The sequence below is a fragment of the Choloepus didactylus genome, chromosome 10 (genome assembly GCF_015220235.1).
Source record: "Choloepus didactylus isolate mChoDid1 chromosome 10, mChoDid1.pri, whole genome shotgun sequence".
Classification (NCBI taxonomy): domain Eukaryota; kingdom Metazoa; phylum Chordata; class Mammalia; order Pilosa; family Megalonychidae; genus Choloepus; species Choloepus didactylus.
In genome coordinates this window covers 89220261-89236874 of record NC_051316.1, presented here as the reverse complement: position 1 = coordinate 89236874, position 16614 = coordinate 89220261, and the positions used below count along the sequence as shown (strand labels likewise).

General features: G+C 52.3%; 1 protein-coding gene across 3 annotated transcripts in view; it reads left to right on the top strand.

The window, feature by feature from the left end:
* NTNG2 (netrin G2) overlaps positions 1 to 5412 on the top strand; it is a 71040-nt gene extending 65628 nt beyond the window's left edge. The window contains exons 7-10 of one of the 3 annotated variants that reach the window (XM_037798368.1): positions 638 to 736; positions 2306 to 2473; positions 4223 to 4357; positions 4888 to 5412. In XM_037798368.1, the coding sequence (XP_037654296.1) occupies positions 638 to 736; positions 2306 to 2473; positions 4223 to 4357; positions 4888 to 5123 (638 nt within the window). In that variant the 3' untranslated portion in view covers positions 5124 to 5412. The remainder of the gene's footprint in view (positions 1 to 637; positions 737 to 2305; positions 2474 to 4222; positions 4358 to 4887) is intronic. The other 2 variants (XM_037798365.1, XM_037798366.1) reach the window with 2 other exon arrangements.
* Positions 5413 to 16614: the final 11202 nt, after the last annotated feature.

Here is a 16614-nt window from a genome sequence, read left to right as displayed (position 1 = left end):
TCTCTGGTGGTGGAGACAGGCTGGAGCCATCACTTCCATGCCCTGGATCGGCCGGGGCACCACAGGCTCCCAGGGGGAGGCTGAGGCCACAGTGCTCCCAGGACAGTGGCAGGCTCTCCCACAAATATGGGGCTGGGGACCTGGTGGGATTCTGGGCAGGGGAAAGTAGGCTCATGGCCTGAAAACACCTTGGAGTAGGGAATCTAGGGATGATAACTCATTTTGGCTCTAGCAAGGGGATTGCTTCATAAAGGAAGGAAGAGATCAGATTCAGACTCTGGACCTGATGCTCAAGGAGGCTTCATGAGAAGAGGGGAGAGCAAGAGTAGAAGGATGTTCAAAGCAATTTTTTCAGTCAGTCTCAAAAAATCGTTCAGCATCAGCTAAAGTCCTTAGCGTAGCATGGGGGATCCTGGGAGATAGAGAAGTCAGCATGTAAATAGTCTTGGGTGGGGACAGGGCTGGTTCTGTCTGCTCTTGGATGTGCTATGTCACCTTCAGCCCAGAGTGGCCTCTTCCTGCGTCACATCTGAGCAAGTGAGAAGACTGCCCCAGAGCCTGCCAGGGTGCCTTTGTCAGACTTGATTCCCTGGGCCCAGGCAGCCCCCCTGGGCAGTTGTACCATGGCTGATGAAAGAGCTTGTTTTTCATCTTACCCCTGCCACTGCCAAGGTCCCCAAACTTTTCCAGCTCAAGCCCAAATTTCCTCAGGTGGTGCCTCTTGAAGAATTCCAAGGTAAGAGGAAGTCCTGGGGCAGGATCAGACCTCCCCCAAAGAGCTCTCCCCCACCTCCACTGGAACAAAAGAGATAACCAGACAGAGGGCTTGAGCCTGACTCAGAAGTCCCTCCTGGAGTAGCTGGGTCAAGGTTAAACGGAACCACTCTCCCCTCCAGTCTTCTCTTCTCAAGGGAGCTGGGAGCAGGTATGAGTCAGAAGCCTCCTTGGGCACAGTGGGCAGGCCACACGGCGGGCAGCGCAGCTGCTAGAAATAGCCTGTCCTGGCTCCCCTGGGAGCTGTAGCCCAAGGGCTCATCTTGGTTGAAGGCAGGATCTGGGACACAGGGGTCACCACTTCTGCTCCTTGGGACATTCAGAGGATGCTCCACCTTCTCAGTATCTCTGGAACTGGTAGGCCCAGCAGGCCCAGCGATGTGGGCATGTCCACCATCATTTCCTGGCACATGCCTTTGACTATGGAGGCCTGGTTTGGTCCTTCTCTCTCCTATCACAAAAGGGAGGCTGGAGTTTCAAGATGTGGCCAGTGCCTTCCTTATTCAGGGACAGCCACGTTGACTTTCTTCTGAGGGGCTATTGAGTCTCTTATGAGTGATAACAAGAGATGGCTCCCCCTCTGTGGCAGGGGAGGTGACCCTCCTCACTAGACCCCCACCTTTCCATGAAGTCATGGGAACCACTCCCAATCCCTGGGAGCTTTGCCCCAGGTGGTCATGGGACTTGCCCAGCCATGGAGCAGAGCCAAAGGGCAGGAGTCAGCCTGAGAACCACCTGGAGGTGGGAGTAGGAGGAGACAGTAGGATGGTGTGGAGATGACTGTCCTCAGTGTGGGGCCCGTGTGCCTCCAGGAGCAGTGAGAATCAGCAGCAGGGCCAGGACGAGGGGCAGGCAAGCGAGGTGCCTGGGAGCAAACCTTAAACACTCGCTTTCGAGGTCATGCAAGAACAGGCCTCGCCAGCAGGCCCCTGGTGCCAACCAGACTTGCAGAAGAGTTCAAGCTAATGGGAAAGAGTCCAGCAGGTGAGCGTTTTCTTCCTACCATCTTCCAAAGCAGCATGGGGAGGAAGCTCCTGATCCATTCCACCTTGTCCATCATTCATGCCTTCATTCATCCATCCATTTAATCACTGAGGATACAGTGGCAAATGAGGTGAACACAGATGCTGCCCTCACTGAGCTTACAATCTAGAGCCATCGCCCTGTCCTTCCATGAATTGTTTCCCAGTCACCCTGGCATGCGGGCATCCTTCAGGGAGCACTTTGCTTGGCATGTGGCTGGACACTTAGGAAGCATTGCCCACTGGCCCTCTCTGGTTCGTGGGAATTTGTGGACTGGGCCCATTGGTTCTCCTCTGGACTTGAAGTTGGCAGAACCCAGTCTCTTCCCAAATGGTCCAGAAGTGTTGGAGGCTCAGGGCACCTTCCTGTGCCAGATCCTCTTCCAAAGACACCTACTTCGCTGTGTGTCCTCGTGCTTCTGTTTTTCCAAGTGCACGAGAAGCAGTGGGAGGCCATATGCCCCTTTGCTCGCTGACCCTTGTTGTTTCTCCCGTTCGGCCTGGCCCAGACTGCGAGTGCTACGGCCACTCTAACCGCTGCAGCTACATCGACTTTCTGAACGTGGTGACCTGTGTCAGCTGCAAACACAATACACGTGGCCAACACTGCCAGCACTGCCGTCTGGGCTACTACCGCAACGGCTCTGCTGAGCTGGATGACGAGAACGTCTGCATTGGTGAGCCTGGGGAGCAGGGCCGGCCGCGGGGGTCCTGGCAGGTAGGAGGGCCCCCTGTCCTGTATGCAGACACATCAGGGGATGTGCTCGAATGGAGTGCAGGTGGGATGACTGGAGAGCAGTAATAGGTGTGGTCTGGAGTTGCTTGCATCAGAGGCACTTGGAGAAGGGCCTGCTCCAGCTGGGCATTTCTGGGGGCAGAAGCCTCGGAATCTGCTCTCTTCATGTCTCCATGTAGTTCTCCCGTAGGCACCGGGGTTTCAGAACCACTAGTTAGTCAAAGGCTGGGTTCTAGAAGCTGCCTTGCTGTGTGCCTTTGAGCAAGGCCCATCCCCTCTCTTGGTCTTGGTTTCCCCATTTGTAAAACCCAGAGGTTGTCAGATCAAAGGTTTGGGATCTTTATTGTTGCTGAACTTTTTCTTCAAATAAACATCTTTAAATGCTTTATAAGCAGAGGCCCAGCTTATAAAACTGCTGCCCACCCCCAGTAGACACGTGGTCTAGTTCTGGCTTCAGAGAAGGGAGTCCAGGAAGAAACCTGGGCCTGGGCAGGGAGGGAGGGCAGGCCATCCCAGAAAGGCCAAACCCATGCCCTCACCCCCACCCCAAACACACACACACACACACACACACACACACACACACACACACACACACACACACTGGGCAGGGAGGGAGGGCAGGCCATCCCAGAAAGGCCAAACCCATGCCCTCACCCCCACCCCAAACACACACACACACACACACACACACACTGGGCAGGGAGGGAGGGCAGGCCATCCCAGAAAGGCCAAACCCATGCCCTCACCCCCACCCCAAACACACACACACACACACACACACACACACACACACCCCTATCTCCAGTAGAAGCCAGGTCTCAGCTCCAGAGCCTGCCTCCAGCTGCCCAGGCAGCCCACTTGGGACTCCGCCACCCACCCCCCACTCACCAGGCAGGCTCTGGCTGCAGAGAGGAAGGCAGTGAGGAGGGGCTGTGGGCAAGCCTGGAGCTGTCAGTCTGTATTATGGCAGAGGCCTTCAGATAATTCCATCAACTTTAAAGTGATCAAAACAGTATTGTGCTGCCCATGTCAGAGCCAAGCCAGCTGCAAGGATTGGGCAGGGCCTTGGAATCAGATTAGAGGCACCCCTGCTCCAGCCTCCTTCTCTCCCTGCACAGCACTGGGCTGGAAGGACTCCCAGATGGGGGGGCATTCTCTCCCTCCCCCAGAACAAAGGCCCAAAGAAACCAGCTGGGGAGGGGCACAGGGAGACTGGAGGCTTCCACAGCCATGTGTTTGGAGCTGCCCCCTCACCCTACCCTGGAAGGGAGCTGTTGATGCGGGCTCCCCCCCCCCACAGCCCCTCGAGATGCCCAGTGGCCTCTGATGAGGTCATAGTCCCCACCCCCAGCTACACATACAGATACAGACTGAGAGAGGGGAAGAGGCTGGCTCAGGCCACACAGCACCAGGAAAGGGGTGGTGGGGTGGAGCATGCCCAAGAAAGAAGACAGGGTTATTAGCCCAGCCGCCAGGTCTGTCCACCCCAGGCAGCTCCCACTCAGCGTCCCTCCACTGCTCACCCTACAGCCCCACGTTCTGCTTATCCCCCCACACACACCCTTCCCACCACTGTATGGAGGGAGCACCGGGCTGAGGGAGATGGCGGGCGCGGTGGGTGGGGATCCGTGCGGAAGGTGCCCCCAGGTCGCCGTGACCGCGCGATCCCGTGCGCGTCTCTGTCCAGAATGTAACTGCAACCAGATCGGCTCCGTGCACGACCGGTGCAACGAGACCGGCTTCTGCGAGTGCCGCGAGGGCGCGGTGGGGCCCAAGTGCGACGATTGTCTCCCAACGCACTACTGGCGCCAGGGCTGCTACCGTGAGTGCGCGCGGCCGGGAGGGGCCCGGGCTGGGCCTGAAGCTGCCGGGAACCGGGTCCGGGCCGGCGGACGGGGTCCGGGGCGGGGCCGGATGGGAATCGCAGAGCCTGCTCTGGCGACTGGTTGGGAAGGAAGTGGGGGCCGGCTGGAGGCGTAAGTGTTCTCAGGGAGGGAGGGAGGTTGTTGGAGGAAATGACGGCCCGGAGGAGACCGGAGGACGAGTCAACGTTAGCCAGAGGAAGAGGGTGGAAGGAGCATCTAAGCACATGGAACAACGTGTGCAAAGCTCGGGAAAAGAGGGAGCAGGTGTGTCTGAAGAACTGCAACCAAGACCACTGGGCGGGAGCGGGCAGAGCCGGGGGCAGGTCACGCCCCGTCGTTATTACCAGCCAAACGGGCATTTCGTTCCAAGTGCATCCTACGCCTCCTACGGCCCCTGGCCCAGGTAGCGCCCTCAGGGTTTCGCTCCGACGTGGAAAGTGGACCGGGACAGCACCGCGTTAACTCCCCTCTTTGCCCTGCCCTGCAGCCAACGTGTGCGACGACGAGCAGCTGCTCTGCCTGAACGGCGGCACCTGCGTGCAGAACCAGCGCTGCGCCTGTCCCCGCGGCTACACCGGTTTGCACTGCGAGCAGCCCCGCTGCGACTCCACGGACGACGACGGCGGCCTGGACTGCGACCGCGCGCCCGGGGCCGCCCCGCGTCCCGCCACCCTGCTCGGCTGCCTTCTGCTGCTGGGGCTGGCCGCCTGCCTGGGCCGCTGAGCCCCGCCCGGAGGACCCGAGGCCGGGGCGGGCCCGTTCACGCGCCCTGGGCCCGACGACCGGCGGCCCGGGGGTCCCGAGGCCGCGAGGGCTGGCGTCCGAGGCCCGGCAGCGGGAAGGCTGCGGCCCGAGCTGCTCCCAGGTGCTACTCAGCAGAGCCCTCCCGCCCCTCCGCCCGCCCTCCTCAGTGGCACCTGCCCCTGCCCCGGCACTGTCCTCTCTCAGCAGCAGGGGGCACTGTGGGTCCCTGGCCCCAGCGGCCTCAATTTTGGTTTGCTTTTCTTTTATATTACCAACCCTTTCCTTTTTTTTTTTTTTTTTTTTTTTTGCTGGCGGTGAGACATAGGTGGGGAGAAAGTCTGCTCGCCCCAACACTCCCAGTCCTGCCTCCCATCACACACACACTTGACTGTTGCACACACCCCCTGCACCTGTCCCTGGCTCACCATCTGCCAGTGGACCCAGAACTCCAGTTGCCTACAACTTTAGTCGCTGACTTGATTCTCTTTTATATTCTTTGTTTGTTTTCCTTTGCAACCCACCAGCCCCCAGGCCCCATGTGAGGCCTGGTCATCAAGGAACTCACTGTCTCGGGGGAGGGGTAGGAAGGAGGGTTGGGAGGGTGGGAAACTTTGTTTTGTAGAGAATTATTTTTGTTTGTATTAACTGTCCCCTCTAAGGAGGGACCCATGTGTGGGAACGCTGGTCACCATGGGGCAGTTGATGGTGTATAATCCAACAGAGTAAAGAGTCTACTCAGTGCTGCCTCCTGGGCCTGTTTTCTTTCTGTGTCTGTGGACACCAGGCTGACTTGGGGTTTAAAGAGGAACCCACAAAATATCCTTAAAGAAACCATTTCACTACCAGGATCACTGCTTCCCAGGTCTTTCTACTATTTTCTGTGAAAATTGGCGCCCTCCTCCCAGCAACCTTGGCTAGCAGGCCACTCTCGACCCTCAGCCAGGCATGGCCCTGTCATTTACCCATTTGTTAGGAGCTTCTCAAACTGGGAGGTTGTCTCCCTGCAAGACCCCTTTCCCTAAAACATAGATCCAGATTTCATTGTCAATTTTCCTCATCTGACCTGAAATGTAAAATATCCAGGAAGGACATCAATTTTGTGGCTGCAGATGTCCAAGGGACAAGACTCAAGGAGCTTTCTAATAGAAGTTAAATCTTAAATCCGGTGCTCCAGTTTAACTGGAACTCTGGTGCTCTGTCTCTGGCTGAGACAGGCTGGGTGTGTCATCTCAGGCCTGCGGTCTCCCATCCTTAAGTCCCGTATCAGTTAATGCAGACCCATAGTGTGCTGTGGCTGAAAATTTTAAGAGTCCACTGCTGGCCAGAGATTCCAAGGTGGGCATAGGCAGGCAGACATGGGCAATGCAAAGATCCACATCAGATCACCCTCTCCTCCCCCTTTCCCTTCTGAATATGAGGGAAGGGATAGTAAAAGGGGCAAAGAGGGAGCTTGATCGCTGAGAGAGGGAGTTCTGGAGAATCTGTGGTTCATCAGCCTAGGCACTTTGCTAAGTGAAGGCGCTGCGGATCTCTCCAGCCCCACTCAGTGTCTCCTGCCCTTGGGGGTCGCACTTCCTCCTGTTTGACTGTGAGATGTTCTGGAACCCCCTCCGCACTGATGGACTTCTGAGCAGTCTTTGCAAGATTTCCAGCCCCACAGCCTCATGCCCTGGTTCCTAATCACTCCTACCGCTCCTGCCTGCAGTTACCCTCTAGCCCTGGCATCTGGCTGGAAGTTAACACCTGGTCCCTCCCTCAAATCCCCAAAGCAAAGCTAAGATCGAGCTGAACAAAACTTGGCCTTGGGTATAATAAGAGTTTACAACAGAGAAAAGGAGAGGGAGCTACAACTGGATATTAAATATGACTTTCAGCATCTCAAGGTCAAACACCAGCCACTACTGGCAGCCTCTCTCAGCTCCCAGGCCCGCCACCAGATTGTGGGGGCGAACCCCCAAACCCCAAAGGACGTGCCTTTTGTCCGGTCCCTGTGGCTTCCCATCTCCATCCTTGCTAACCCCGTTTAGAGGGGCCCAAAGTGCCCAACTAAAAGAAAACATAAATTTGGGACTTCTTATGGATAGGGTTGGCCATGTAGGATTGGCAGAGCTTCCACAAAGTTCTTTAAAAACCTTCCCTTTCTACGCCTCACAAAGCCTCAGTTGGCCAAGTTTTGGGACCTGGCTTTTTTCTCTTGCCCCTCCCCCTAGTTTGCAGTCAGGTGGGGGAGTGGGGGGCCAGAGCTATCTGGCAATCCTGAGTATGAGACCATCCCCCTTAGGATGGAGGAGCCAGGAAGGTGGACGCTGCCTTTCTAGGACCTAGCGGAGCTGGGGACACCAACCCTGGTTGCTGATCTCCACATTTCCTAATGTGTGAGGAAAAATAAACCTTGACATGATTAAAGCACTGGAATTTGGGTTTCCTGTTACTTGCAGAGTTACCATTCCCAAGTCATAGGCCTTCCCCACCCAGCGTCTACTTCACACACACACACACACACTCACACACTCACACACCAGGCCCCTCATGTTCTCACTGGCTCCTGGGGAAAGTCCTTGCTAGAAGGCTTGAGGAGAGGCTGTATTGCCTCACACTCCCCACCTTTATGTCACTCTTGATGTGTCCCCGGAAGGCCCTAGACTCCTCAGAGCTCTTCAAGGAGACGGGCCTCGGTGGGCACCCACCCTGTCCTCCCGGAGCTCTCTCAGCAAGGCCAGTGCTGTGTCAGCTTCCTGGGACTAGGCTTTGTGCAAGTGAGGGCCTGGGAGGAGGAGTGTGTTGTAAATCAGAGTGGCAGCCCCAGTCCCTGAGGACAGACCCCGGCCCTGACCTCGGCCGGAGGGTGGAGGGAAAGTTGCCAGTGTCCATTTGGAAAACTCTGACATCTTCCAGGCAGCAGGGAGAAGGAGAAAACAAGATTAGCAGGGCCCAAAGTTACAGACCAGCTTCTTTTTCAGTGGTGCTCCAGTGTCCAGAGAGCTCATGTTGAGGCCTGGTTCCGACAGTGAAGTGGCAGAGGTGTCCATTTCACAGCTCCGATGATAACAGCCACTGCTGATTGGCTCAGGCGCTGTGTGTGCACTATTTCATTTAACCTTTGCCATCACCCTAGAGCACGTTTTCTCTGCCACCCGTCAACATTTAGGTCTGGATAATTCTTTGTTGTGGGGGTTTGTCTTGTGCATTATAGGAAGTATAGCACCCCCAGCCTCTACCCACTAATGCCAGAAGCACCCTACCCCCAGTGTGACATCCGGAAGTGCCTCCAGACATTGTCAGATTGGGGGCAAAATCACCCCAGGTTAAGAACCTACGCCCTGGAAGAGGGTAGTGTCAACACCATTTTCCAGAAGGAGAAACAGAGGCCTGGAGGTTGGAAGTCACTTGCCCGAGGTCACAGTTGGGAAGAAGCAGGACAGGAGTTGAACCCAAGGCTGAACCCAGAGGACAGCGTGGAACCCCCGGGCCAGGCGCGCTCAGCGGCCTGAGGCAGGGCAGGCATCCGCCCAGAGCCGGGCCTGCAGCCCTCACCCCTGCTCGGCTCCACCTCCCACCCCTGCAGTGGGGCTCCGGGTCCGGCTGAGCGAGGGCGCGGGGGGTTCATTGCAGTGCCTTTGGCCGTCAGGGGAAATGCCTCCCACAGCCCCGCCCCTCCGGGGCCGCCTCGCCTCGCTCCCTGCCCCCACCCTGCGCCCTCTGGACAGGCAGGGCTGCTGCGTCGGCATTTTCTGCGCCGCTGCCATGCCTTACGGTTATGAGGCACTCACGGGTGCCTGGGGAGCCGCTGCCGGCATCTCCTGGCAGGCCCGGGCGGGCAGGGCTGGGGCGGGGGGCTGCCGGGCCGTGCGTCCCCGGCCCCTGCACTCGGCCCTGAGCCAGCCTCCTCCTCTCCCCAGGGAGTCGCAAGCTCCTTTCAGCACAACCCAGGCCAGAAGGGTTAAGGGAAAGGGACCAGAGAAGAAAAACTTTATTTTTCCTTTTTAAAACACAAATCACCACTCTAGGAAAGAGAAAATATGGAAAAGCCAAATAATAATTTTAAAATTAAAACCACCCACAGTCCTCCACCCAGAGCTAATAACTATTAATAGTTTCTGAATTTATTACTAGTATTTTTCCATAAAATAAACCCCACACAGACTTTTTTTTTCTCTGCATCTTTTAAGCCTCTGTGTTAAGCATTGTGCTAAGGCTCCACTCACCTTATTTCCACAAGGTTCTTTCAGTGACCCGGAGAAAAGGGTTCTATTAATATATTCATTTTGTAGCTGAGAAACTGAAGTTCCAGAAGTGTCTTGACTAGGTAGCTTAGCCTCAAGCACCATAAAACAACCCCAGGTGATTTAAGCAGAAAAGGAGACGCTGCGGAAGATCTTGGGACAAGCGTCCGGAGAGCTAGATGAGTGGCAGGCGCCCCCCAGCCGGGAACGACACCCAGCATCCCGCCCCAGGTGGGCTGAGAGCTGCTGCCGCTGCCCCGTGACCCAGATGCGGCCCTCGCTCCACCATCCCACCAGCCCCGCCTCCTGCTGCCTCCTGCCAGGCCCCCCACCCCGAGCCCACTCCTTCCTGGCCAACATTCCCCACTCCATCAGGGGAGGTGGGGACTCTTCCTCCAAACAGAGGAAGGGGATGAAGCTGCTGGCAGCCAGAAGAATCAGTATCAACCACAGAGAGGCTGAGTTGCCCAGAGTAGCACAGCCAGGAAGAGACAAAGGCTGGAGACCCTCAATCTTATAACCATTGAACAGCACATCTGTCCACCTTATTTTCTTCTTTTCATTTCTGCTTTTTAACAGTGCCCTCATCTTATACACACCCCTCTTTAGGCCACTTTATAAAACTCAGTTGTATATACTGCATATCAAATAAGGTCTTTTAAAATAAAAAAGAAATGTAAAGTCTCCTCCTTTCACTTTTTGCCCAGGCCTCTTGCCTCTTCCCCACCCAGAGCCCCTGGTCTTCCAGCGGGACTATAGTGTCGCCCTTGCATCATCACCTTGCCCATGTGACCCTCGGACACAACAGGGTCTGGCAAGGTCTCCAGAACCCCTGTGGCTGTTCCCAGTGGCAGAGAAGACCTTGTGGTCCTGCAAGGGCAGGCCCAAGGTAGGATAACTGCAGGAAGCCAGGTGGGTTTACCTGTGACTGGCAGTGCTCCAGATGACATCCAGCCAGAGGAGGCTCCTTTGCTGACCCAGCAGGTGGCCTTGAGGACCCAGCCAGGAGCAGATGGCATGGGGTCCAGAGTCCCAGGGGATTTAGGGGTTGATGACTTGCAGCTGGTGCTGAGGGTGGCTGGAACCTCTCTGAACTCGCACCTTTTATAGCTGACCCAGTGCCCACATTTCTTCCCCAGAAGGGGACGGTGGCTCCAAACAGATGGCAGTTAAGGATGTAGGCTCAGGAGTTCAGCCACCTGGGTTTGAACCCATCTCCACCACCTACTAATTGTGTGACCTTGAGCAAGTTACTCAGTCTCTCTATGCCTCAGTTTCCTCATTTGTGAAATGGAGATGTTTAAAAATAGTACCCAACAAATGAATGCATAAACAAAATGTGGTACATACATACTTTCCCTCCCTCCCTCCCTTCCTCCCTTCCTTCCTCATTTAAAATAAACTTGAGTACCTTGATATACCAGGCCCTGGAGCCCAGTGACCCAGGCAGACGCAGCCCCTGACCTCCCTGCGCTCCCAGTGGGCCAGTGAGGCCTGTCTCTCCACCCCTACCTGTCTTACTCCCCAGGCAGGATTGGGGCGCTATTGAATCTGCAGAGGGGATGCCCACTCTTTTGTGCCAATGAGAAGGAGCAGGAAGATGCAAAGGCCCCTGTCCACCCCATTCACCTCACCTGACTCATAAGAGGATGGAAACCCTCTCTCCCTGCTCCTCCAAAGACCCAACCACTGCTTGCCTTTTCCCTCCTGCCCACAGGGAGCTTAAGGATTGGGGAAGGGAGGACTCTGGGCAGATGGAGGCTAGGAATGGAGAGATGGTGTATGTGCAGGGACATTTGGGGCCCAGGGAAGGGGTGCTAGGAAAAGAGAGTGTCCTTTCTAACAGGCACATCTGAGCATGCCACCTGGTTTCAGTGGAAGGAAAGGAAACACCAAGTCCTCTGCATGGCTCACCTGGCCCACCGCCATCTGGCCTCCGCTATCTCCAGCTCATTTTGGATCCTTCGTCCCCTCCAATGCTCCACCCTGACCTGGAAACCAAAAGAGGTTTGGCTATAGTGGGAAGATCTGGTAAGGATGGATCAAGGAGCAAGCAGGTCCATTATGGCCAGAGAGAGTGATCTGAGGGGCAGGCAGTGGCCACATCCCCCAGGGCCTGGAAAGCCAGGCCAAGAAACCTGGAGCCTCTGGGGTGAGTGTGCACAGGGCTGGCCTGTAAGTTGATGACAGAGCTTCTGGTGTCCTCCACAGTCCAGGCCAGCCTGGGAGGAGCTGAGGGCACAGACTTGGGCAGCACCACTGGCTGTGGGAGTGGCTTTGCAACCTGGACAGCCAGGCAGAGTTCAGCTGGAAGGCCAGGGGCTTGCCCTCCATGTGGCAACATTAGACCAGTCTCTACATTTCCAGGCCTGGGACAAGAGCACATATGGAGGCCCATGTACCCCAATTCTAACTATTTCAAAGTCATTTATTGAGCTGTTGAATAAAATCTGCCCTATCCTCCTGCCTTGATAAGCAATATCTTCATTATGACCTGAACGGCCAGGTTCAAATTAGCATCCTTGGACTCTTCCAAGTTGTGCCAGAACACACAAACTCCAGCTGACCTCTTCTGGTTCCACCCAGGTCTGGGTCCTGGAGTGCCTTGAAAGTGTGTGCAGGCTCTGGTTGGGCATGCCCCTTTAGCCCCCTGAACCCCTCGCCCCATGGTTGGGGATGCAGCCAGAGAAGGTCCTAGGGCAGGCCCCTTTTGCCCAGGTCCTAGGCCTGCACAGGCTGATGGGACAGTAGAAGCAACCTGGGGTCAGCCTCTGAGATCCCTCTTGAAAGAGCGGCCACAAATACCCACAACCACATGGAGGATGTGCCAGTTTGGATGTATTATGTTCCCCAAAATGACATGTTATTTGACACAATCTTGTTGGGGCAGACGTATTAGTGTTGATTAGGTTGATTGAGTGTTTCCATGGAGATGTAACTCAATCAACTGGGCGACACCTTTGATTGGATAATTTCCATGGAGGTGTGACCCCACCCATTCAGGGTGGGTGTTAATTGGATCACTGGAGTTGTATAAAGGAATTCACTGAGAGAAGGACCTTGGAGCAGCTGTGAGTGACATTTTGAAGAGCAACTGAGAGTGACATTTATATATATATATTCATACCATACAACTTTCCAAAGTCATACCTTACAACTTTACAAAGATCCAAAGTGTACAATCAATTGCCCATGGTACCATCATAGAGCTGTGCATCTATCAACACAATTTTTTTCCATTTTTAGAACATTTTCATTACTCCAGAAAAGAAATAAAAACAGAAAAGGAAACTCAAATCCTCCCATACCCCTGACCACTCCCCCCTCCATTACTGATTCATAGTTTTGATATAGTACATTTGTTACTATTGATGAAACAACATTAAAATACTAACTGTAGTATATAGTTTGCAATAGATATATATTTTTTCCTATATGCCTCTGTATTATTAACTTCTAATTATCGTGTCATGTGTTTATTCTAGTTCATGAGAGAGATTTCTAGTATATGTACAGTTAATCACAGACATTATCCACCATAAGATTCACTGTTTTATACATTCCCATCTTTTAAGCTCCAACTTCCCTTCTGGTGATATACGTGACTCTGAGCTTACCCTTTCCACCACCTTCACACACGATTCAGCACTGTTAGTTATTCTCACAACATGCTACCATCACCTCTGCCCATTTCCAAACATTTAAGTTCACCCTAGTTGAACATTCTGCTCATAATAAGCAACCCCTCCCCATTCTTTAGCCTCATTCTACATCCCTGTAACTTGTATTTCATGTCTATGAGTTTACATATTATGATTAGTTCATATCAGTGAGGCCCTGCAATATTAGTCCTTATGTGTCTGTCTTATTTCACTCAATATAGTGCCCTCAAGATTTCTTCATCAACCCATTTTTTTAAAGATGGTTTTGTTCACACACCATACATTCCATCCTAAGTAAACAAACCTTGGTTACCTGTATAGTCACATATTTATGTATTCAGCACCACTGCCACTATCTATATAAGGACATCTCTGTTTCTTCCACAAAGAAGGAGGAAGAGTCAAAGAAGGCAGAGAAACAAAAGAAAAAGGAAAAAGAAAAACAGAGAGAGAGAAAAAAGACAGCTAGAAAGCAACAAAAGGAAAGATAGCATTAACCTAAAGTAGAATAAAGAGTCAGACAACATCATCAATGCCAGGAGTCCCATAACCTTCCCCTATCCCCCTTTCCCCCATATGCATTTAGCTTTAGTATATTGCCTTTGTTATATTAAAGGAAGCATAATACAACGTTTCCGTTAATTATAGTCTCTAGTTTGCATTTATTATATTTCCCCCACCAATCCCACCCTATTTTTAACACCTTGCAGTGTTGACATTCATTTGTTCTACCTCATGTTAAAACATATTTGTACTTTTTATTACAATTGTTGAGCATCCTAGGTTTCCCTGAGTTACACAGTCCCAGTCTTTATCATTCGTCTTTTGTTCTGGTATCCCACATGGTCCCAGCCTTCCTCTTTCAACCATACTCATAGTCATCTTTGTTCAGTGTACTCACATTGCTGTGCTACTATCTCCCAAAATTGTTTCCCAAACCTCTCACTCCTGTCTTTTCCTTTCTGTCTGCAGTGCTTCCTTTAGTGTTTCCTGTAGAGCACGTATTTTGTTCACAAACTCTGTAATTGTTTGTCAGAGAATATTTTAAGCTCTCCCTCATATTTGAAGGATAGTTTTGCCAGATATAGGATTCTTGGTTGGCGGTTTTTCTCTTTCAGTATCTGAAATATATCACCCCACTTCTTTCTTGTCTCCATTGTTTCTGTTGAGAAATCCACACATTGTCTTATCAAGCTTACTTTGTATGTGATGGATCGCTTTTCTCTTGCTGCTTTCAGGATTCTCTCTTTATCTTTGATGTTTGATAATCTTATTATTAAGTGTCTTGGTGTAGACCTATTCAGATCTATTCTGTTTGGGGTACACTGAATTTCTTGGATCTGTAATTTTGTGTCTTTCATAAGAGATGGGAAATTTTCATTGATTATTTCCTCTATTATTGCTTCTCCCCTTGTCCCTTCTCTTCTCCTTCTGGGACACCAATGACATGTACATTCTTGCTTTTAGTTTTGTCCTTAAGTTCTCAGAGACGTTGCTCATATTTTTCCATTCTGTTCTCTATCTGTTCTTTTGTGTGTAGGCTTTCAGCTGCCTTGTTCTCCAGTTCCTGAGTGTTTTCTTCTGCCTCTTAAGATCTGCTGTTGTATGTTTCCATTGTGTCTTTAATCTCTTGTGTTGTGCCTTTCATTTCCATAGATTCTGCCAGTTGGTTTTTCGAACTTTCAATTTCTACCTTATGTATGCCCAGTGTTTTCATTATATGGTTCATCTCTTTCACCATAGCTTCCATAAACTTTTTGAATTGACTTAGTATTAGTTGTTTAAATTCCTGTATCTCAGTTGAAGTGTAAGTTTGTTCCTTTGACTGGGCCATAACTTTGTTTTTCTTAGTGTAGGTTGTAGTTTTCTGTTGCCTAGGCATGGTTTCCTTGGTTACCCCAGTCAAGTTTTCCCAGACCAAAATGAGCTCTGGTCCCAGAAGGAAGAACTATTCAGTATCTGGTTTTCCTGAGGGTGTGTCTTAGAAAATTAATACACCCTGTGAGGCTTCAGGTCACTGTTGTTTTCCACCTAGCAGGTGGTGCCTGTCAGCCTGTAGCTCCAGACTGGGGTGAGGAGGTGTAGCCTGTGGCTGTTTTCCCCAGGCTCTGGGGTCTGGTTCTGAATGGAAGATGGGTAGTAGAGCTTGACACCACCTCTTTCCTCTTAGAGAAGATACACCCCCTAGGAAGAGGTCATTAGCTTTTGAATGATCTCTCTCTGCCTGTGCTGTCTTCACCCTTATCTGGGTCAGAGTGCTGGGAACTGAAAATGGCTGAGGCTTTCTCCACTGAGCCGAAACAGGGACAGAAAGTCCCCTTCAGGGCCAGTCCATGGCCACCCTCCAGCTCTCCAAGATCAGTCATCACCAAAAGCCTCTGTCTGCTTGTTGGGGATTTGTAGCTTGTATCAAGCAGTCCATGTTTGTTAATTAAAACCCCAGTTGGAGCTCAGCTGAGCTATATTCACTTGCTCAGAGAGAGCTGCTCTCTAGCACCATGAGGCTTTGCAGCTCAGGCCGTGGGGGGTGGGGGCTCCCAGCTTGGATCTGCAGTTTTTACTTACAGATATTATGCTGCAATCTTGGGCATTCCTCCCAATTCAGGTTGGTGTATGATGAGTGAATGGTCACATTTGTCCCCCTGCAGTTATTCCAGATTATTTACTAGTTGTTCCTGGTTGTTTATTAGTTGTTCCAGGGGGACTAACTAGCTTCCACTCCTCTCTATGCTGCCATCTTAGATCTTGAGAGTGACATTTTGAAGAGCAGCTGCAGCTAAAAGAGGACAAAACGCCCCAAGGAAAACATTTTTGGGAAAGCCATTTTGAAACGCAACCTGGGAGCGAGCGGACACCAGCCACGTGCCTTCAGAGCTAACAGAGGTTTTCTGGATGCCAATGGCCATCCTCCAGTGAAGGTTCTCGATTGTTGATGCCTTACCTTGGACACTTTATGACCTCAAGCTGTAACTTTGTAACCAAATAAACCCCCTTTTATAAAAGCCTATCCATTTCTGGTGTTTGCATTGTGGCAGCATTAGCAAACTGGAACAGAGGATATAGAGGCAAAGTCTGTGGGAATATGACACAGAGAAGTGGGGACATTTGGGCCATCTCCAGCCAGCCAGCTGTGCCCCTCAGCCAGTCCATCAGCAAGCATGGATTGGCTGCAGGTCCTGGCGGGGAAGCCTTGTGCCTGCTGCTGGGGAGAAAAGGGAAGACAGACCCAAGTGCGAAATAGCCTCAAGGGCCCACAGCCTGGCTGTTCTCAGCCCTCCAGGCTAAGAGTCAGTTCCAAGAAAAGAGGCTGCTATGTGCCAGCAGTGCCACCGGGCCCACTCGGCTAATGCTGCCTCTTTCCTGCTCTACAGGCAAGAAGCTCTGGCCATTGAAGCCAGGTGGACAAGCACCCTAGTGTCAGCAATTCTTGAGAGTTTTCAAGAGAAACCAGAAATCTAGAGTTTAATATAAACCTTCAGGTCTTAAAATGCTGGCAACTAACTCACCTATCTTTAAAACAGTGCAGAGCAATTCTTCAAGTTAAACATACAGTTACCATGTGACCCAGCAATTCCACTCCTAGGT